The following is a 23,668-nucleotide window of genomic DNA, read 5'->3' as shown; positions in this document are numbered from 1 at the left end:
AGAGGACGGGTTCATGATTGTTGTATGCAGAAAACTCAAAACCATTGCTTTTGTTTGTTTTGTTTTTGAGATGTTTCACTAATGCAAAATAATCTTGTGAAGATTTGGAGGGTTTTTAACACTGACAACTACAAAAAAAAAATTGCTACCATTTCTAAATTATTTTTTTATTCTTGCGCCACAAAAGTAAACAGCATACTAAACATGTGGAGAGGCTGTTAAAGGCAGTTTACATGAAGGAAACCCAGAAAGGTGCATTTTTATGGGCTTCCAGAGAGGACATGCTCCAGGTTCTAGGTAATTTAGGTAATTTAACATAAAGTTACATAACGTGATATACCAGAGAACCTGCCCAATAAAGTGTCCAGTTAGGGCCTCTAGTTTTTTAAAATAGTAATCTTGCACAAAAGGGCATTGTTTTTTTTCCCAGTGCATTTTTACAACAATCTAATGCCGCTTAGTCTTCGAGTTGTGATCAAAAGCGGAAAATATGAAACATATTGCTGTAACTGCACTTTTTCTAAACCAGGCAGTTAATCATGTGTTTGGTGAGTCATTTTCTTATGCTTATTAGCTAATATGGTCTCACTTGTCTTGAGACGAAAGCGGATCAGTCTATGTAACACACAAAGTAAAGTGTGTATGTTTTATCCAAAAATAAGCTTTCAATAAACAGTAACCAGATATGCAACAGGGTTTAAGCTGGTTAAGCTGTTTTGCGTTTGCCAAATATTCACTACATAATGTTGTTTAAAATTATGTAAGTCAAAAGGAGACAACATGCAACTAAAACAGTGTCGGCTTAAATAGGTTTGAGTGTAAAATTTAGAAAAATCAACTACAAAGAAGCTTTTTAAAGTGAAAATGTATCTTTTTATTGGTACCATACATTAATTATCAAGGGCAGAAACTAACCAAATCAAAAAAATATATATCAAACAATGATTTTCCTACAGGGTCTGGAGAAGGTACAAGTCACCATTCAAACTCAGTCATAACTGCTGCTGGATTCAACAGTAACAAAATGGAAATGTACAAAACAATGACAGAGCTTCAGCTGTTCATTTATTAGACTTTACAGACTCAGCATTGCTACCAAATATGCAGACTGAACTCAATGTGAGGCTGGTTTAAGAAGATGTGTATGATTCTGGTTATGAATACAAATAAAGACAATTTAGACAGAAAACTTCTTAAAACAAAAAATCTGTTTAGCCAGTGACGAAACATGAAAGTCACCGGATAACTAAAGTTCAGCGAGCACATTCACTTGACATCAAGTTGTAATACACAAAATTGTGAATGTTAAGTGAAAAAAAAAAATCACTTTCTGTATAGATGAATACATGACTGAATTTCTGAATAAATTAAAGAAAATAAACAGTAAAACCATCTCTCTATGGTGGCATTGTACCCCCAGGGGGAGTTGTAATTTACATTTTTAAAAAAGAGGGAGGAGGAAAGAGAGCAGGTGGGAAGGTAGAGGGAACGGGTTCATGAATTTTGTCCTTTTTCCTATTTTTGTTTCTTTACATTAGATTGGGATGGCTTTAGGTAAATCTAAGTAAGAATACATTTTATTACAGTCAGACAGAACTTTGCTACTACCTTAAATATACAAGCACAAATACACAAAAATTCAAAATCTCAAAAGGAAAAAAAAATAATAAAAGGAACAAAAAGACAAAATAAAAACATCCACACTAAAGTATTTCTCTTTTATAAACATAAAAGATAAAAACAATATATTTTAGAGGGGGAAGGGATAAAAGTCCTGTGTTGCTCCTTGGTCTGTAGCTTTTTCAGTATTGGTAGAAAATAAAAAAGTAACAATTGAAATGAAGGCGTTTAATACAAATTAAAAAACATTCTAGGGAAATATATACTGTATAAAAACTCTTAAAATGTGTAACTGTGTGTGTGTGTGTGTGTGTGTGTGTGTAAGACTGTGCATGTGTATGTGTTGTCAATGTTCTGTTTGAAAGACTGCATTCACTGTAGTCTAATCAGAGATATTTGGGCACTAGGGGGACTCAAAATCCTTCAATCATTATGTGTGGTTGTGTGTGCGCGCGCACGCGTCTGTGTGTTTGATGTTTCCCTAGTGCCACATTTCACCTCTCTTATTAGTGTGTTCATTTCAAATGGTTTTACATACCGATTCTAAATCCTGGTCCATCTGCTTCAGCAAAGCCACCATTAAACTCACGCTGCTGCTTTTCTCCTCTCAAAACTTTCACAAACACACACTCACATGCATGCAAGCGCACACACACACGCACACACTCTATTAACAAACGTTATGGGCGACCCGCACATCAGCAGAGCAGACCAGAATCCAGAGGCATGTTTAGCGTAGGAGTGGACGAGTCGTCCCTAAGCGACTCGCCACCATCTTGAAGCCCGACTGCCACCTTCCCCTCCACCCCACCTGTTCCTACATGTGAACTTCAGTATGGATACTTTAGCGTGCACAGTTCTCCCCTGGACTAAATCATCACTCGTGCTACCCGGTTGCCATCCAAAACTGAAAATTGGCAAGAGCAGATGGGACTTTTTGTCTATGAAATGACGAAAAGGGAGCGAGAGGTGGGACACAGTGCCTAATTATCAGGAAGTCACCGCAATAATCGAAATTGTGAAACTTCCTCCAGCTCGGCAAAACAGTCCGAGCCCCCTCGGGCTACCTGTGCTTGAATCTGAGCGCTACAGTGGTGTTTGGATTGGAGAGCAGATGATGGACTGTTACTGTTGCAGTCATGGCTATTGAGGTGGGGTGGGGGCCTAGGAGTGACAGGGAGGGGTTAGGTTGAGGATGCGGGGCTCTGGGCTCTACTGTGATGCCTGTGAGGTGGGGTTGTCGCTCTTGCTCTCCTGGCTGGAAGGAGCCTTGTTGTTCCAAGGCGAGTTGGAGCCCAGCGCCGGAGAGTTGTTGAAGCTGTCCTCGTCATCTATGCCATTGGCAGCGTCGAACTGTGTGTTCTCCAGCCGTGTGATCAGGCGCTCATCCTCGTCGCCGAACTCCCCTCCCATCAGAGTGGGCTCTCCCACCACCATCACATCCTACGGAGTTACAAAACAGCACCAACAATCAGACCACATGAATATCTTAGAACAGATGGCATACGATTTTATATCATACAAGCGATGCATTTAGTGCCTCTGAATCCCCCCCTGTAAAGCCACCTCTCATTTGCACCTGCTGTAGTTTTGGCAGGAACTTTAACCAACCAGCTGTTAATAATAAAGATGTATTTACTGTTAAAACACTTGCTCTGACCTGATTACAGTCAAGCAACATCTAAAATGTTAATTCCAAAAGTAATGGCTATAGACTAATGACAACAACTGAATTTAAAGAAAATTAATACATTTTCTACCATGAAAATGAAAGTATGGAACTCACCCAAGAGTCATAGCACAGTGCTTTTATTTTCCTGGGTTGCTATTAGTAACTTTTCCCAGCTATATTAAAAATGCATTAAATGGCACAAGTTTATCTTCCAGTTAAACAAAACAAGAATGAACCCTGATGAGGTGTTTGCAAAAACTTGAGAGGGTTTAAAAGTGACATTTGTACTTCTACTAGCTCAGTCAATAACAAGACGTTTCAACTGTGTTTTAGTTAGGGTTAGATTACAGAATCTGAGTCAGTCCTCATATTTTTGTACACAGAATGACTTTGGTTTATTGAGTCCCGCTTTTTTGTTGCCACGATTATCTGAACTCACCTTAGCAAATCCATGGAGCAGTTTATCAAAGAGCAAAACGATAATGTGTGCTCAAATGACGGACACTAGATGGCACCAGAGCACTCACCGGAACTTGGCTGGACAGTGGGAAGCCACTACCAGGGCTCTTCTTTTTGTTGTTGTTGTTATTGTTAGTTCCTCCTCCTCCACTGATGGTGCTGCCGCCTGACATCCTACGCTTCCGCCGTTTGTTAGGGGCTTGTCTTGATGGCTCAGCTACAGATAAGGAATAAAGAGAGAAAGTTACACATCCAGTTGCCACATATCAACGTGTCTGTGTGTCCTATCTAATCATGCGGTTCACCTACCGGGTGGTGCCACCATCCTCTGCCATTTCTGGAACAGACAGGTCTTGAGGCAGTCTCTGGGGCTGAGGCTGTAGGTCTTGTGTCTGGACATCAGCTCCTGCATGGGCTCCAGAATCACACACAGCTAGAGGAAGGAACAGAAAGATGCCACAGGTTAGTGATTACCCATTTTTCAAGGTAATTAGAGATGCTCCGCTTGATTTATTACCAGCATTATCAGCTGGTGTTCAGCATTATTAGCATCACTGGTTGACTTGAAAGTTTGAGATCAGACAATGCGATGGGACAAAACATCAAGCAAAACAATTTGTTATCACTTCGCGGCAACGTTAGAGTGGCTTAATCACTACAGAGGCATCTAAAGCTCATGTTCCAATCAATTTTCACATGGATGTGAGGTGGTGCTGCGTGCTGTGTTTAAAATGAGAGGCACGCCAGATGCAGAAAAACAAACAGCCTGCTAGTATCCAACTGGGCCTGTTTGTCAAGCATACAAGAACATTTAAAGCATTACTGTTCTGCAAGGGGATGTCACCAATAACTAAAGAGGCAGTATTTTTCTCATGTCTCACACACAAAATTTAATAAACAGCTGTGATTATTTGCACAGTCGGGTAGAGGATGAAGAGCCTTTTTTTTTTAGAAGAAAATGGGGAAATAGCTGTTGAATGAAATGTAAATTATGCAGACATAGATGCTAGTAAAATGATGCCAAGACGATGACTTATAATATCCCCTTAAAGTTTTAAAGGTTCCTGTCAACAAGCAGCAGCTCCACGCTTGTAAAACAAGAGACTCAAGCAAAGCAATGCTCTCCAGAGCCACTACTAGTCAAAAACACTCTACATACAGGGTCAGTTTTTAGTAATAAACCATTTCAACCATTCTTGTATCTTTACTGTACATGAACACAATGTGCTTATGTTGGTTGTCACCCCACAGGATCTGTAAAGCGTCCAAAAATAAAGTCTCCAGTTTGTACACACCTTGACTACTACATATATTCATTTATAAACCAGAAGGTAATCATTCAAAGTGCTTTAAAAGCAGGAACTGTTCTAAACAGTCTTCTCACTCTACTCAGTGATGCTGTATATAGCATATGCTGCTGTTTGGCAGGTTACTCAATGTCCCTAATTAACTGTTTAACATCCTGTGAAGTTTTCAGAGATGGAAATGTTTTCTTACGAAACTACATCTGGACCACGATCAAGACACAAGGAAAGAACATTTTTCCAAATCCAAATGTTGCACATGTACTGTACTCACTCGGAGGTAGTTGAGGGTGGAGTTCGACAGGCCACATCTTGTTATGTTTTTGGACAGCTGGTCCAGCATCTGAGAGTCTTGGGCCTGGAACATATGGAAAGGAGATTAGAAAGCTAGCAAACAGCGTGTGCCGGTGTGGGTGCCTACTTCCTCTGCATTCACTCACATGCATGGCCAGTATACTACGAGGAATGAGTTCACGGTGTTGTCGGATACTGAAGTGCCACGTCTTTATCCTCATCATGTCGTCAAACATGAACTCCAGGTACAAGCGCCCTTCTACACACACCTGCAGAAGATCAGAGAACTGGAGTTAGTACACAACCGAAGAGAGACGAATAGAATCTATGCAGGAGTGGGTACATGTTTACACATTTAAAGATTACAGTGTTTTTTGCAGCAGGGAATTCATTAAGAAATTTTTCAGAAATACTTTTTAAAATAATTCTTGTTATACAGAATATCAGATTCTCACTACACGAGTAAAACAAATCCCTACGTTGTCTGCAGAAAAGGACAATGATATGAGCCGACTTCATGATCAACAAAGTTGCATGTTGCCTTCCATTTTTGGGACAGTAATTATACTCAAAATAAGAGTGGGGAGAGGTGGAGAGAGAAGGTCACATCTATCATCAATGCAATGTCAACCAAGTTAATAATCACTTGCGGAGAGCCTGGGACGGAGATTCTGTGCACGACAGAATGCACGAAACACTCATAAAATCGGATTAAAACGGCAACTAACCACGTCCTTAATGCTGTGGTAGCATGCAGGTAACTCGAGGAGACGACCAGTTTTTGATCTGCACAATCGGTTTTATTATTTTTTTATTTTATTTCTAAACTTATGTATCTGTATGTTAATAAGAGGAAATATTCCTGATACGTTTATTTCAGGGACACAGCTCTAAACCCAGATGCTCCAATCAGCTGTTTGTAATGGACAGCCAATCAGATGAAAAGTGCCTTAAAGTGAGAGAAGCTAAATTTACATCTTATTGAGTATTAGGGCCAAATTAAGAAAAAAAAACATGTTGATTACTTTGAGAATAAAGTTGAAATTTCGAGATTAAAGATGAAAATCTATTCTGAGAAATAGTCAAAATGTGGAGATTACAGTTATTGTTTCAAGACAGATTTCTATACCCTTTACAAAATGCCTTATTTAGATGAGTTGGTGAAACAAATTGATCAGCTGTCTTGTGATACAGCATACATCCACTTTATTGGATGAGGGTGGAACTATTAATATCCTTGCATCTGTCCACTGCCAGCCATTACATTTTGTGAAAATCCACTCTTCCAAGTGTTTTTTTTTTCCTTCTGCAGCTGCAGCTTCCTGCACCACCTTTTTTGACGTCTACGTGCTAAAAGAAAAATTGTTTCCTTCCTTTTTACTAAAGTTAATTATAAAGTACGATTCCACCGACCCCGTTTTTCTTGAAACAACTTTAATGTCCATATTTCAACTTTATGTATTTAAACTTTTGTCTCAAAATTTAATTACTCTGATGGACATAGACAGAAATATCATCTTTAAATATCACAGTTTTTAGAAGTACCAGCTGTATTTGTCCCCAATACCTCCGCAGACATCCCCTGCACATACACACCTGTGTGAACATGGGTTTTCCATTCTGTGTGACCATAGTGCACTGATCACAGTCGAGGGAGACAAAGTTATTGTGGAAGGACTCCTTGGGATGTTTCAGTACATAGTAGAGCTCAGTGGCACCGCCCTCAAATATACTCCGGAAGTACCTCGGGATTAACGTCCGGCCAATTGCTGTAAGAAGAAATCGGAATCTGAAAAATCTGATTCTGAAAATCTGAATCGGATTTGTGTCATTCAAACAGCTCCCTACTGTAACGTTTGGGTCCATCCTCCAGACAGAAAGTAATGGTCAGCATGGCATCGTCCTCAAAGAACTCTGTAGTAAATGCATCCCACCACAGGTTGTCGCACTCCTACGTTGTAGAGAGGAGAAAGTTATCCATTAAACACCTTTTTGGGGGCGTTTAGCGTCCGTGTATGTGGCTGTGTATGCACACAAACCTCTGTCCAGTTCTGTAGTCGTTTGTTGAGCTCATATATTCTGTAGTCTGTCTGGTTGCCATATGGTGTGTGCCTCCTGGAAGAAACAAATTGAAAAGAACACAAAAGCTGACAGTCATCAAAATGCAGTAGGGTTACAGCTCTCATAGACTCTTTAGATTTAGCAGGGTTTAACCCAGTTGAGGCTTACAGTCTTACTGCAAGATCTCTAGGCAATTAAGATAAGGAAAAAAAAATCTCACAATCTTATCTGTATTTGTATTACTACAGTTTTTAAACCTGTCTTGAATAATGGGAAACAATGTAGTCTTACCCTATTCCTGGCTCCAAGTATGTGGGAGGGTACATTGGAGTGGGGCTGTAGAGAAACAGGAGACAGAAACATTATTACATTCAGCTATAGTGCTAATATGCTCTCCTCAAGGAGCTAGTCTGCCTTTACAACCCGGGGACATGAGCCAAACATGGCAAAAATTGGATGAGACTGTAAATATCAATTCTCAAATGCACAGACACAATCAACAACTGCAGCCGATTTATTTATTTATTTATTGCAAAATGACAACGGGTGGAAAAACAACCAAAATAAAAAAAACCAACTATATTCTCCAACTTTACTGAGCTACACAATTCAATGCAATTTTTTGGCTGTAAATTTTCACCTCATACAGCAGTTAACAGTTTAAACATTGCTCACAGTAGCTCAGCAGGTAATTGCCTTTATAATTCATGGCGTAAACGATGAATGAATAACATTTTTCTACTCTGGATTACAGCAGTACTGATGCAAATGTTCACTCAATGACAGAAGATCAGCGGGCCCCCCTTTACTTAAATACAAGGAATAAACCTTCATATATTAAAGGTGTTTTACCAGTGCGTGGTAATATTGTACAACGTATGCAACACTTTGAAAAATGGCTTATATTTAGGATCTGATACTGGAAGGTAGCATCACTCGGTTATTACATTATTATGCCAATAGATGATCTCAAGGCTTGATGCTTTTTTAAAGCATAATGCATTTAATTATTAATTGAGGTTTGCATGTTCTCCCAATCCCTGTGTGCGTTCTCTCTGAGTGCTCCGGCTTCCTCCCAGAGACCAAAGACACGAATGTTACAGTAATTGGCGAAACTAAATTGGCCATAGATGGGGACGTGAGTGTGTCATCTCTCTGTGTTGCTATGTGATTGACCATTTCAGCTGGGATAGGCTGTGCCCCCTCGCCCGTAAGTACCATAAGTAACTAATAAAAATGGATGGATTAAATAAATATTGAACTAAAGTTTCCCAGGAAAATTCACGCTTCACGCCAGCTTCACTCTAATATAACACACTCTTGCAACACTGATGTGCTCACAGTCACACCTACTGCATGAGCTCATCTCTCTACACACTTTGAAATGAATGTGCAAGCATTGAGTGGCTACACTGATCCCTCACAAAACATGGGAAAACAGACTGAGGAGGATTTCTATCTGTTGGTTTGATTTTAAATTAAAGGCTTAAAGTAATTACGCAAAGATACAAGATTTCCTTCGCCGTGTTTGTAGAGCGGAGCTGAGACAGCTAAAGTGAGGATAATGCTACTTAAGTTGATAACTTATGTTATTGTAAACGCACTGCAAAAACTTTGTGACAACACTTTGAATGCACAGAAGCATTTGAAAAACATTTGACAGCTAACAGAAAACATACTTTAAAAACAACACAGTTGGCCCCATAAGCAGTCAGCTAGACTAATTTTTGGCAAGCTTTACAAACACAGCACAAAAATGAAACTCACCCCACGTCTCTGTCCAGCATGGTGCCGGGGTGGAAAGGGGGGAAAGTGCTACCGTTGGGGGGCTCCTTGGGGGAGTACAGCTTGAACGACTTGGAGGAACAGCCTGGAACAGAAGTGACGACAAATGTTGAAAAAGAAAGCTTTGTGTACGGGGTTCAAATATATTACTATATATATATATATATATATATATATATATATATATATATATATATATATTTGTAATATATATTATTATATTTAACTTATGGCAGATGAAAACTTGTGACCTGACGGAGGACATGACGTGTGTATAGTAAGTATGACAAATTTAGACACAAAAGATAAAAAATTTATTAACTGAAAAAAGTAAACTTTTCAATATCAATAAAGCTGAGGTTATGGAGAAAAAAAACAACAAAACCAAAGATGATGATGTCGAACAGGGGCTGCACGAATCTGTAATACTGAGATTGAAAAGATGCAAAGGCCCACGATACGGCATCAGATCTTGCCTTACCTACTTGAAGCATGCTAGTATAGTAAAGTTGTCATGTTTAAAGATTATCTGGCTAAAAACTGAAGCGGCGATACATAAATACATAGTTTCTTCTTTGGTCCATGATCCAATCATGATTGAATAACTGGACCTGTGCTAAAAATTGTTTTTTTGAAAACCAAAGTAAAAAGTGGAGAACTGTTACACCTCTGATGCCTAATCAGCCTGAAATAACCAGTATGGTCCAGTTTTAACTGCACTCATTCCATGGTCTTCCCTGAATGGCTCATTTTTGGGGCATTAAAATATAAAACAACACAAAGGAAGAAGCCTCATGCTGCACTACCATAGAAACTGCTGCCTTACCATGAAGTACTAAACAGTAAGTCAGAAGGAACCCCAAACAAGAGAGAAAACATACTGATGACACTGACACACACACACAAATAAAGATCCAGTCCCTGTTCTACTCTAATTGCCTGGCTCTCTTATAAAGGCCATCCAGGCGTGGCGGCCTCTGGGTCACGACCTCTGCGTCACCATGGTGAAGCCCCACCTCCTTCATATCTCTCTGTGGTGTCTCTGCATATTAAACATATTTATGTCACTGTATGTCTGAAGGAAAGATATAACCAAAGACGGGGACTTGTCTCAGAGGAAAGTTTGTTATGAAATGAGAACACAGTGACGTAAGACGTATAGTAAACAGTTAAACCAGTAAAAAGTACTAGTAACACTTCATAACACATGTCTGCAGACACACTGTGGTGAGGTGGGCAGACAGAGGCTGCCTAACCTTTAAAGTCACACACATTAGGATGTTGTTCCCATAAATCACTAATCTATGCATCCTTATGAAATCCATTCTAGTGAAAGGAGGAATTGCATTCAAATATGTTGTGAATAACAGCAGCCATCACAGCTTTTACAGAAACATAGGTAAATTAATAAAAAAAAAAGTTTTCCATAAAGAGTATAGAGCCATAAAACATTTCCATCTTTCTAAAAAGTTAAAAAGAAAAGGCAATAAAACACTCATCTATTTGAAACCCTGGCTTCAAATCGAGTTAAAAACAAGCTGTTTACTATGTGCAACACTATGCTATGGGCTGGATGCACCACTAGAAGACTGATAAATAAATAAATAATCGATTCTTTGTGTGTCCATTAGTTGTTGAGAGCTCCATTAGCTCCTCTCCTCTCCCGTTAGCGGTTAATGACAGGCAGTCACAATCACATCAGCTGGACTCCACTTCCTCCACTGGGAATCGTGTTCCTCTCTTTTACAAGCACACAGTACACAATGTCGACAGAAACATACACATTAAACATACACACATCTGCTTGTGGACAGAAACTTTTAGAGCAGATCATCTGTCAAACTGGCACGGTTGCCAAAAAACACTCAACTATTGACTTTTCTTCATGCTCAGCCGCCAAAAATCCACCCAACATCACAACATCAAGTCTCCTCTAAATGGGGATATAACCTGTCGTGGTTGTGCACTCCTGCCACTCAAGACTGCCACCATGATTGGTATAAGGGACAAGATAAGGGACAAGTATCCAAACGGAATTTGTGAGCCGAATTAACCTGAACCATATTGTTAAACTTTGAACGTAAAGTGACACCGGTTTAGGTTATTTCGGCATCTATGCTTCATAAATTTAACTGCTAAAGAAGATTGGATGTAGAGTTGCTACAAAGGCAATTAGAATGGCACCAAGCTAGCATACAGTTGCTAGCTAGGCTAAATTTATTACGGGACTCGAGCGAGCTTAACAACAAAACGCCAAACAATAATAATCTGAAAAGCAATACATTTATGTGAACAAACAACACACAATACATAATCCCGATCCCCTCAACCACAGCGACGGTGACTGTGTACAACACTGCCTCGTAGGCCTGCAGGGTAGGCTAACGTCAGCTAGCCAGAAAACTGTTTGTAACCAGTTAGCTGGTTTTAGCCTTCCTGCTAACGCCTTAGCGTTAAATCCCTTCGCAACGAAAAAGCACTCAAAAAGAGGAGCAATTACACCGGCGGCAGTTCCTACACCAACTGTAAACGCTAAAAAAGCTAAACGTTAGAGTCGAGTAGTGTGTTTGGGGGAAAGGCGACCCTTTACCTGCAAAGAAGTCCAATCAGAAAATTGATGTTTACAGATCCGTGCTGATAGACCGTGTGTACGCTCCGTGCGTAAAAACGGATAGGCCCGCTGGACGGCGGTTGGCTGGACGCAACGTACCCACACAATACGTCCCTTTGAATTGGATCAATAAAAAAATCTCCAAACGGAATAAGGCCTAAATTGCGGGAGTCGGTCGGTTATGTTTTGTCCCGCATGAGGCCTTGTCAGTGGGCTGAAGCCTGCTGTGGGTTTACATATGGACCCCGATGAGCCCTTTGTTCACGGGAGGACATGAACAATAGCTGTAGGCCCTCCTCCTCCTCTCCCTCTGCAATGCATTTGCTCCTCTCTCCTCTGCCCAGCACCGCCAGCCGCCCTCTCCCACTTCTGCTCCTCCTCCCCCCACTAATGCACAACTGCACATAAAGGTTGTCTGGTAAGCATTTTTCCCTTCCTCCTCCCTGCATCCCATATCCCTTCCTTGTAACTGACACAGATGAGAATTGTCCTAATGCAACTCAGTGGAGATGAGCGTGGAGACAAAGATCATGCTGACTGCAAAGTGGCTGTCATGTTTACCTAATTAGTGAACATAGGCTTGCTGCAATCAGCTTGAGCTGAGGCAGTGACAACCAAGACCCTGGGACCAAGCAGGATGCAAACGTGATGCACATACATTTGCAGTGGAGTGGAGCAGTCCCATTGGTCAAAAGTACACCAAGATCTTATAAATTTACACTTAAAGACAGCAGAATAAGTTTGTCAATTAATTCTGCCTCTCAGTTTGTATGCTGAACTGCCCAAGGTGGACGAGTAAATCCCTTAACATCAGGAATCTCTACCCTCTTTTCCTCTCTGAGTCTGCGCGCGCACACACACAGATCCACACACACACACAAAGCACTAAGCCAAAAGGAGAATCCCACAGGCTTCTAAATCTGCTTAAATCGCCTCAAATAATAATCAGATATCCAGATCACAGCCAGCAGAGATCTCACCCATATGTCCAAAGTTGTGATATAAAAAGAACAAGCAGTATTAGGACAGCAATTTTTCCATATTTATGCAAGCGTCATATCTAACACGCAAACTATTTGATCTACAGCATCTAACCCCAAAGGACAGAAAAGACAGATTATCCCATATCGAGGATGTAAAGTAGTTTCCTTTCACCCACTAAAGAACTTTCCCTTCCTGCTGCACTCTTTAGGTTGTTACAGCCACCAGCACGAACACGGTTCTCATTAATACACCACCCATGCACACTGGGAGTGAAAACAATGTTTCATAAATGATTTATTCATAAATTAAGCCGCTGTTGCGAGCTGCTCAGTAAACAGGTCTTCACAGAGGGAGTGAGACTAAACACTGGTGCTGATCAGTAATATGACATTATTGCAACATTATAATAACATTTATCATCATCGCCGTTATTATTATTATTATTATTATTATTATTATTATCATCATCATCATCATCATCATTATTAATACTACATTCATCTTCACCTTTTAACTGCACTATAGATAACACATATAAATGACTGGAAATATATACACCAAAGCGGACATGAGTAGAAATGTGATTTTTTTTTAAGTTTATTTTTACACATTTTGGTATGCAGAACAATTTAAACTTCAAGCATCAGTTAAACAAGTTATTTCAGTAGGTTATGACTTGCTGCCTGTGTCTGATATTTTAAATCCCATTTGTTGTTCTGATGGTGTAATATTTTATCCTGAACCAGACTTGCACCGTGGTGTATTTCCAGTGGTATGCAGTTTGTGAGCCCGTATACATGTTGCTCCATGATTCTTTATTACATTGTACACATGATATAAATACATGATAGTTTTAATGCAATAATCTAATTCTCAGTTACTTATAAGTCATTTAAATGTGTGCAGTAGATATAAGTAAAGATGCAATTTTTGCACATTTTTTAAAACATTATTCTCACATTTTCATCCAGATTATTTTTTACTATTATTACTATGTTATATATTTTAATTCATGCCGGCATTTTGATACACTGAATCTAGGTGTAATACATTTTATTGTATTTTTATTTTTATTCTTTTTTCCATTTATACATTTAAAATACTTGTAAATGTTTTTCAAGTGATGGATCTGTTTGTTGGACATCTATCCCGCCGGGATCTGCTGCTCTCATATGCCCAAAATGAAGACAGCAACTCAAATATGAACCTCTTTGTAGACTCTGATGTATGAAATCCAGAGTATGGTGAAGTGCACTGTCTCCCAGAGCCAGGCATGTAGAGAGGATAAGCCTCTATAAGGCCTGTCTCTCACCCGACCAGCAACAAAGATGCCCGGGCTGACTTTATGTATATTGGTTTGACCATGGTAAGCCTGTGACATGAGCTCTTCACAGCTCACGAGGCTGCTGTCAGTCCTTTGGCAGCATCTTTGTGTGTCTAGTACCAGGGGGAGGTGTAGTCTGTTGTAGCTAAGAGTGTCTGTTGTGGGTGACTTATGTGGATTTGCCTATCTTACATTGGCTGGCCCCTGTCACTATGGCAACATGAGCAATCATTGCTGACACAACCAGAGAGAGAGGCTAAGAAACATCCATGGAAATGGACACACAAGGGTTAATCCTGTGTGTGTGTGTCTCCCCAAGCTCACCCATTGAAATGGTACATGACGGGGTTAATCCCCCGTGCGTGTGTGCGTGGTGGGGTGATGGAGAGGAGGTGGGGGTGGGAGGTGTGTCAGGATAAGGCTTGAAGGGCTTACACACACCATCTCCTTTGCTCTCAGGCATAGGGACAGCCTTATCTTCAACCAGCACCCCAACCAGTGAGGCACACGGGTACACTCACACAGATCTGCCCAACCCTCGCTTCGTCAGCTTGCCTCATTTTCCTGCAGTTAAACATTCACACCTAAAGCCATAAAGCCATGTATAATAAGTGCTCAAAGCGGGCACACATGGTGTTTTCACTAAGCCTACACTTTAAACCCACAAGTGCAACCTGTTTAAATTGACCTTTGTTAAAGTCAATAAAAAGAGAGTAAGAGACTGAACTTGTACAGCATTTTGGTATAAATATGCTGTACTAGTTATTGCTTTTAAATAAAAGACGAATCAGAAATTCTTCTTTTCGACCGTTTTGTTTGACCTCAGAGGTTCTTGTCACCTCGTCAGCTGTGAGAAAGGCAAAAAGGAAAAAGTCAGCAAGACAGACTTACCTCCTTCAGACTCTAGCTGTTCTGACATCGCCATTTTGTCACCTACAAATGCACTTTCACAGCTACACACTGATCTAACTCAGAGCCTGAGTCTGTGTTTTCATGCCTCTCCCACTCTCTGATATCTTCCATGTCCAGACTGTCAGGCTCAGGGGCACGAGGAGGGGGAAGGAGGATGCCTGCAGTCTGTGTGTGTGTGTGTGTGTCTGCCTCGCATGTGCATGTGTGTGCGTGCATGCTATCGTGCACATGTGCAAATGTGTGCAATGTGCCACTTCCACTTACTAGTCCACAGGAAACTCAACTGCACATGCATCTGCCAGAGTTCTGATAAGAACCATTCCCGCCAGCCTCCCTTCAGCACAATCCTAAGCACTGATCTCAGGACAGTTTTGTGTCGGTTTGACTGCAGAAAATGCCCTGCCCGAGCTGATCCCAGCTCAAAGATGAGTTCCAACTGCAGAATGAGTGACATCAGTTAAGTGCTGTTTTTTCCGTTTTTTCCCCAAACAGGAATGAAAACAGAACCACTCCTCTTTTCATAGATAGCATTCACTGCATTTCTTTCCCAAAGCTAAAAGCATGCCTACTGTTTCTCGACTTTTCCCACTTCACAATATTAAATAAGTACTTTAGACACATCAGTGGCACACACTGTCCACACGGAAGCGAGCTACATGTCTCTGGGGCTCGTTTCACTGGTGTCTGCCTGCCAGATTTGATACATTTGGCAGCTCTGGCCTCTTTACTCCTTTATTGGATCAGTTGGGGGGGACAGAGATCTCTCTGTCTGATTCAGCTCTGATAAAAGATCCAAAAGACAAGCTGCCACTTTTTGGAGGAATGAGCTCTAACAGTGGCCAGCTTTAGATCAAAGAGACTGTGAGCCAGAAGAGCTGCAGACACTTAACTGCAGCAGAACTTCAGCTGTAGTTATTTTAATGGACTCAAGGTTTAGGGTTAAAGCAAAATGTCTTATCTCAACAGAGAAACGTACAACAGAAGAAAGTAGCATTCACGTTAATTAGCAGCATGGTGGCTCACAGCAAGAGGATTTCTTTGTGGAGTTCAAATGATCTCCCTCAGCCTGGGAAGGTTTTCTCTAGTTACTTCTGCCACTGAACAGCATCCCATCTGGGCCCAGGACACGCTCACAAAAGAGATTCCTAATCTCAAGAGTTGTTCTTAGTTATTACATAAGGGCAAAGTTGGACAATATGACAATACTGTGAGATTAATAGCAGTCTACTGTCAGTTTTCTTGCCACACTGTTATAGTGTGCCGTTGCTTAAGTGTACTTAAGTGGGATACAAGTGTATCTTGTGCAATATACACTGCTCAGACAGTTTGTTGGGCACACCTTGCTAGTACTAGGTTGGACCCCCTTTTCCCTTCAGAACTGCTTCAATTCTGTATGGCACAGATTCAACAAGGTGCTGGAAACATTCCTCTGAGATTTTGGTCCATATTGATATGATAACACATTTGCTGCACGTCCATAATGTGAATCTCCTGTTGCACCACATCCCAAAAGGGCTCTGTTGGATTTAGATTCTATGACTGTGGAGCACATTAGAGTACAGTGAACTCATTGTTATGATCAAGAAACCACTATAAGATGATTTGACTTTGTGACATGGGATGATATCCTACTGGGAGCAGCGATTAGAAGATGGGTAGACTGTGGTCATAAAGGGATGGAGATGGTAGGCTGTGGCATTTAAACAATGCTCAGCTGCTAGTAAGGGGGACAAAGTGTGGCAAGAAAATATGTCCCACATATTACACCACCAGTAGCAGTCTGAATTGTTGGTAAAAGGCAGGGTGGATCCATGCTTTCATGTTGTTTGTTGTTGCAGCAGAAACAGAGGCAATGTTTTTCCAATCTTGTATTGTCCAATTTTGGTCAACATGTCCAAATCAAAGCCTCAGATTTCCTATTCTCGTCTGACAGGAATGGGTTTTCTGCTGCTGTAGCTCACCTGCTTCAAAGTTTGGCATGTTGTGCATTCAGTGATACTCTTTGGCATTCTTTGGTTGTAATAACTACTGTTACTGTTGCATACATATCAGCTTGAACCCTTCTGTCCATTCTCCTAATATTTATCAGGGCAGAGAACTGCTGCTCACTGAATATGTTTAATGTTTAGAGGATTTTTTAACATCAGTTCAAGATAATACAAACATCAGGTTCTGCTTCTATATCACCTGGTCAAAGATGTGCACAGGTAGCCTCACTCTAGAATTTTAATCACAAAACAGCTTTACTATATATTGTTGGGTGTTTTTGTAATCTTTCTTTACATGAACAACCACTGGAATCAAAAGTTAGAAATAACTGTCTAAAGATAAGTAATTTTGACTTGTGTATTTAAATCACAGGAGACCCCAAAAAGAGGGTGTGTGTGAAAAGCAATATAGGTAATAACAATCAGGGCTAAAAGTTGAAAACCCTTACATTTAAGAACCAGTATCAAATGGTCTTATGTATAAGAATTTTATCCCTCCAACCTCATGTAATACTAATACTGCTGAGTTTGTCAGCTAGTCTGTGCAAAACAGTGATATTAAACTAATTTCAGTGGCGCTTAAGTCCCAACTGGGTCTTATTTTTCTCCCTCTGTGTTCAGATTTAGATAATAAAAAAGATATTGTAAAGCTCAAAGCTTGAATAAGCTTATTTTATCCATTCAGAAAATTATTTAATTTAAAAAAATGTATAATAGGATTAATATTAATAAATTATTAATTTCTCTCTTTATTAAATCATAGATAATGTTAACATCCCCCGTCCAAAATAATGAAGCTTAACACAGGGACTATTGATATTTTGTTCGGAAAAATAAATAGTTTTTAAATACTATAAGTACATTTTTTTAGTGAGGACTTTTACTTTGAAAGGACTTGGCTGCTTTTACTTAAACGATCTAAATCTCTTGCACCCTACAGCTCAACTGTCAGACGGGAAATTGTTATTGATGCGTCTCGTTTGAGAGAGAAAACAAAAGTGCGACAATCAAAACAAGCGACACTGAATATAAATGGATCTGCTGTTGCTCAGCAGAGATCCATCACTCATTCGTCTGCTTTACAGTCAGGAGAAATCACTGTGGAAAATTCGGACTGACCTACAATCTGCAGCTTGTCCTTTGATAGCAGCGCCCTCTCGTGGCCACAGTGAGCCAGTGTCTTTGTTTTCATGCTGCCCTACAGTTTTGTTTTTTTTTCTCACTCACTGGGTGAATTCCCTACTCAGGGTCTTTTTTGGCAGGCAAACACAGACACACTGCAACCTGGGAAGTTCAGCAGCAAGTGCGTCACATGTTATAACAGGCCAAGAGGTGAAGGGATTAAATCGGGAAAAGGCTCAGCCGTATATGAGTGTGTTACTTTAAGTGTCAAAAGAATCACGCATGTGCTGTAGTAACTTAATGATCTATATTATTATCCATCATCTTCACTGTTGCACTCCACCCCCCCACCCCCACCCCCCCGACACCGCCACCCCCTTTTCTCCCTGGCATTTTGCAGGTAGCTTAGATTTAAGTGTGTGTGTGACAGATGTGCGTGAGAGTGTGTGTGGCGGCGGCTGGTGTCAGCTGGCAGCTGTGTGAGTGGAGATGACAGTGCCCTGATGCTGCGTTCTCTGTTCTCTGGGAGCCATTTTGTCTGTCTCTGATCTCAGAGTCAGGTCTGCCCCCCCACCCCACACACCCTCAGCCAATCACGTCACCGCTCAGCCTTGCAGAAAACATAGAAACACAGTCTGATCTCTCTCTCTCTCTCACTCTGTCTCACCCACTCCATCTCCCTCCCTCTCCTACAGTGTTCATCTCCTACTTGCTTCTCTTTTCTTGGCTCTTCTGCCCCCCCCCCCATCACCTCTTCTCCCTCCTTTCTCCTGCTTCCTCCTCCTCCTCCTCTTCCTCCCTTAATCCACATCTTTCCTCGGTGTCTGCTCACTCGCTCTCTCTTCCCCTCTGTCACACCCTCCTCCTCCTCCTCTCCAGACTCTCTTGTTGTGCAACCCGTTTTTAAACAGCTCAGCCTTTGTGCGTTTTTGTCTGTTGCCATTTCAGCCAGAGCTGCAGTCTTTACTCATTTTCCTCCAATCAGGGACACCATGTGACTCTCTGCATGAGAGGGCACAGTCCCTTCCCCCTTCTCTCTCTCTCTCTCTCTCTCTCTCTCTCTCTCTGTGGCTCTCTCTCCTTCTCTTTCCCTTTCCCCGTCTCCCTCCTTACTCCTCCCCACCGCTTCCCCCACTCTAGCCAGCCAGCCAGCCAACATACGCTAGCAATCAGAGGAGTCAAAGAAAAAGAGGGAGTGAGGGGAGGGTGAGAGGGGAAAGAAGGATGAAGGTATATACACAATGCAGACTGAAACTGTGTGGGAGAGGGGAGACAGGGGAGGTATGGGGGGGAGATGTCACAGAGGTGAGGGGGGCACAGAGTAGTGTGGATTTTACTGTAAGGTCAGTGTAGAATAGCATGAAGTCATCTAATTGATCACCAAGCTGAAAACACAATAACCATTGAGTAAAGTTATTCCCTCACGCACTTTGGCTCACTGTTTATGTCATCCACATGTCAGGACACATGCTGTGTGTGTGCATCCAGACGCACACACACACACACACACACACACTCACGTACAAACTGTGAGCCCACACAAGAAGGGGGAGGATCCTTGCGCGTTGAACACGGCTCAGGAATGTAAACAACAGAGAACAAGACGAAAGCGACCGAAAGGCAGAAATTATATTGTTTCACATTTTACATGCTGTTGTATTTAGTCAGCCTTCGCAGAGTCTCTGATCGTGTTTTAATCATATAAAGAGGGTGGCAACTTAAGCGTGTAAATTAACTAGCGTCACTTTAGGGTCAAGCTTTGGGTTCATTTGAAGTTGACTTGAATGAATGGAAGTGATTGTTCTGTTTTAGGACGCAGTGTTTACATTGGTTTTCAGTTACCTCATGTTGTGTATACATGTGTATCTGTGTGAGTGGCTGAAGCTGTATTAATCACACGTATTCTTTAAGGTCACCAGATGTGCACGAGAATGTAAGATTGCACAGTTGTGTTGTCTTTTTAAAGTTTGGGTTTTGCTAAATATGTGTCGACATCTATGAAGCCAAGAACTGAAAAGTGAAAGATGTCACCAGACAAGAAGCTACTTTGTCAATACTATTTTTTTAAGTGAGAAAAAAACAGAAAAATGAGGAGAAAATGAAAAAGAGAATACAAAAGGAAATAGAAAAAAAAGCCAAAAGCAAAAAGGGGAACACCAGAGAGAACAATACGAGAGCAAAAGTGGAGCGCAGAAGAGTGCAGTCATACGTCTTTTTGGAAATTTCCATGACCACGTTGATTAAGTATGCAATCTGACCACAAGATAGCTAAGGCCCGGTTCTAAACAAATGCTCTCGCCTCTGCTGTGCAGGCTTGTTTAACGGCTGAGGTGGCAGCGTTTGCCTTTGTAACACGGAGCGCTGCGCAGAGATTGAAAACACATGATTGAACACACACACACACACACGAGCGAAAACTCTGATGCACCATATTCCCTGTACCATTGTGCGCTCCAGACAAATTGTTATCTGGTGCGTCTAGAGAGTTTGCCCTTGCTGATACCAAATCTGTCTGCCAACACGTTTCTATACTATCCAGCTTTCTGATCCCGTCATCCTCGGTCGTGTCTCTTCCTATTCATCTGTCTACAAGCTGCAACTGTACAAGCCAAGACGAGCTGACATTGTCTCTCGGTTTGCTTCTCCGAAACTTTCCGCCTTTAAAATAATCTGCAATGCTAAAGAGTTTCCAGACCGCAAAACATGGGACCAGTTAGTGCTCCGTCTCTCTAATGACTAAAGTCGAGACTGGCACCAGGGAAATACGATACTCGATGAGCGGTTGGCTAAATTTCTTTATCCACATCCCGGCTGTTTGAGGGTTGACCACTGTGGCCGCTGCGGCCTGGTAGGCAGGAGAAGAGAGGAGGCCACGTCAGGGTTATGCAGCACCCTACACGCACATAAATACACACGGCAGCTCACAACTTTATCACACTTCCTTCCTCCTCTCCTGCTGCTGAGAATTATACAGCAGCAGATTCTGAGAGCATCTATCATGATTATGAATACATTCGCAGCTATAGGATTATATTTCATGTCCTACACATCCTATCAGGAGTGCTACATAAATCGCTGTAACACTTAATAATATATTGCCCGAGGCTGAGCAGTGCAGGGTTTATTTCTAGACCTTTATTTCTCTTGTTCTTTCCACCTCTGCCTGATTAAAGTCAATAACACCAGAAGAATTATCTGTTTGCTGTCAGGCGTCCCACACCTAAACACAACTGTTTGGGGACTGCGGGGAGTTCCTCAGAAGTCGCACACCTCTCAATATGGTGGCCTAATATGACGGATATTACTCCCTCCAGGTCGCTCTCCGTGGCTCTGTTCCCAGAAGCCCTGTAGCCGACACTCAACTTCAACCAATTTTAATAAAATGGTGACATACAACAGTCGGACTGCGGGGCTGTTTTGTTATCATGGCGCAAAATGAAAACGGCCTATGAAGCTACGACTGTGGCGATATGACTGACACTTCTTCGACCCCAAAGACAGATATTTAACATGAATGAAGAAGCCTCAGATGTCACAGAAAGCAGCAGCGAACAGAGAGAGGTGCAAGTAATTGTGTTAGAGTAAGATCAGCGTCTGCCCTTCTCCCACTCGACTGTGCACTTGCTGACCTCGTTTTGTGAACTTAAAGAGAACTTCTAGGTAAAAAGCTCCCTAACAAGGCTATTATACATCCATGCTTTGGCTAAAGAACAAGACTTGAATCTTTAAAAATCACGTCCCACAGATGTAGCAGGGCACTTTCTTCCCCACTTTGATATCAGTGATAAAAAAACTGCTTCTGTACCTGCAAGAGGAGCATCCCCTCATCTCCCTCTTCACATATCCTAAACAGCATACTCCTGTGTGAGCTACGAAACATCAAGCATTCATTAGTAACTCTTCTGTGAGAAGAGGAGCAAAATCAATCATGCAAGCCTTTGATTCATGCCACTGATCTTTGCCCTTTAAATGTCACACTTTGATCCCTTTTTTCCCCCTCCTCTCTTCTTTTCCGCTACCTCCGCTGTCAGATTTCCACTTTGGATGAGAGAGTAACTTATAAAGGACTCTGTTGTTAACCTGGGCCATTAGTCAGAAAGCATCAGCATCATTAGCAACAGCAGAAACAGCAAGAACAACAACTGGTGGAGGAAGAGGAAGAAGTTGCATTAGTGGCGCCACTGCAACAACTTCATGCACAGATGTGCGCGCCGCGAGCAAATATCTTCAGCATTTCATCTTGAAACTAAAAGAGTACGATGATAAGAAGAATGCATGTTTGCTGCATATATCCTAGTATTTTCTTTGCACTTCATCAGCCATCGCAGAGGGTGACCTCCCATGAGCCTTTGCAAACAGAGCCCTAGGGCCTCGGGGCACCTCTTTCCCCATCTCTCTGCCCCAGTTGGTCACGCCACAGCAGCCGCTGCACTCACCAACCAAAATACAACAACAACAACCAGAAAAAGTCAGCGGCTGGCAACAGCAGCAGAGGCAGCAGCGGCGGGGCTGTCGTTACAGACAACCATCACCACGGCAGCTACTTACCGGGACACGCGCAGCCGCCCACGGACATCTTCTCACATGTCTGGTGTGAATCCGATCAGAATGATGGTGGTGGTGGCTCTGTTATCCCTGCTCTCTTCCTCTCCTCTTCTCTCTCCTCGTTCTCACCAGTCACTGCTGCCGCCACTGAGGCTGCTCACATGAGCGTCTGTTATCCCCACGGTTCACACACACAGACACATACACACACATATACACACCGCCAGGGAGCAGAGAGAGAGAAGAGGGAGTGAGTGAGTGAGGGAGGGAGGGAGTGAGTGAGTGACGGCGAGGGAGGAAAAGAGAAAAGAGAGAAAGAGGGGAAGAAAAGGTTAAAAAAAAAAGAGCACACACAAACACACACACACACACACACAAAGGATCAGATTCTCTCAGTTGTAGCTGTACACTGTGAATCACACTGCGAGTGTGTGTCCAAGTGTGTAAGTGAGTGCGTGTTATCGAGTGAGGAGAATACTGCTCCTGCCTCTGCTCTGCCCTCACCCTCATCAGCCCTGCAAATTACAGCTCAGGTGGGAGGAGAGAGGGAGTAAGAGAGAAAGAGAGAGGGAGGGAATGAGTGGCTGAGTGCTAGAGAGAGAGAGAGAGCGGGAGAGAGTGTGTGTGCGAATGTGTGTGTGTGTGAGCGAGCAAGCGAGTAAGCTAGGGCGAGAGAGAGAGTGGACTGTCAAAGTGACCTGAGAGGCAGATTTGAGAGAATAACAACCATGTGATGTGGGTCCCTTTTTTCCCTCCTTTAAATATGTAGAGACTGTTTTTTTCCCTTTTTTTACTGCTGCTGCTACAATGACACACAGACACACACACAGACACACACACACACACAGACACACAAACAGACACACGTGAGCACACACACGTAGAGAAGTGAAGCTTTAAATGATCCTCAGGAAATCTGGCTGTGTGTGTGTGTGTGTGTGTGTGTGTGTGTGTGTGTGTGTGTGTGTGTGTGTGTGTGTGTGTGCG

The 23,668-nt window shown here is 41.9% G+C and overlaps 1 protein-coding gene across 2 annotated transcripts; it reads right to left on the bottom strand.

The window, feature by feature from the left end:
• Window positions 1-850: 850 nt before the first annotated feature.
• Window positions 851-15,153, bottom strand: ldb1b (LIM-domain binding 1b). 2 transcript variants are annotated; one of them, XM_006790676.3, is made up of 11 exons: window positions 15,006-15,153; window positions 9,178-9,280; window positions 7,702-7,746; window positions 7,389-7,464; window positions 7,198-7,300; window positions 6,946-7,118; window positions 5,496-5,618; window positions 5,330-5,413; window positions 4,061-4,184; window positions 3,820-3,968; window positions 851-3,063 (listed from the first exon to the last, which is right to left on the bottom strand). In XM_006790676.3, exons 1-11 carry the CDS (start codon window positions 15,037-15,039, stop codon window positions 2,833-2,835), a joined length of 1,245 nt encoding a protein of 414 aa, XP_006790739.1. In that variant the 5' UTR covers window positions 15,040-15,153; the 3' UTR covers window positions 851-2,832. The 2 variants fall into 2 exon arrangements, with proteins under 2 accessions (XP_006790739.1, XP_006790741.1); XM_006790678.3 differs by lacking the exon at window positions 15,006-15,153 and adding an exon at window positions 11,786-12,150.
• Between the last annotated feature and the right edge of the window lie 8,515 nt (window positions 15,154-23,668).

The sequence above is a fragment of the Neolamprologus brichardi genome, chromosome 6, assembly GCF_056152115.1.
Source record: "Neolamprologus brichardi isolate AB-2024 chromosome 6, ASM5615211v1, whole genome shotgun sequence".
Lineage (NCBI taxonomy): Eukaryota > Metazoa > Chordata > Actinopteri > Cichliformes > Cichlidae > Neolamprologus > Neolamprologus brichardi.
Note: the sequence above shows the minus strand (reverse complement) of the source record. Positions and strands in the feature narration are given on the sequence as shown.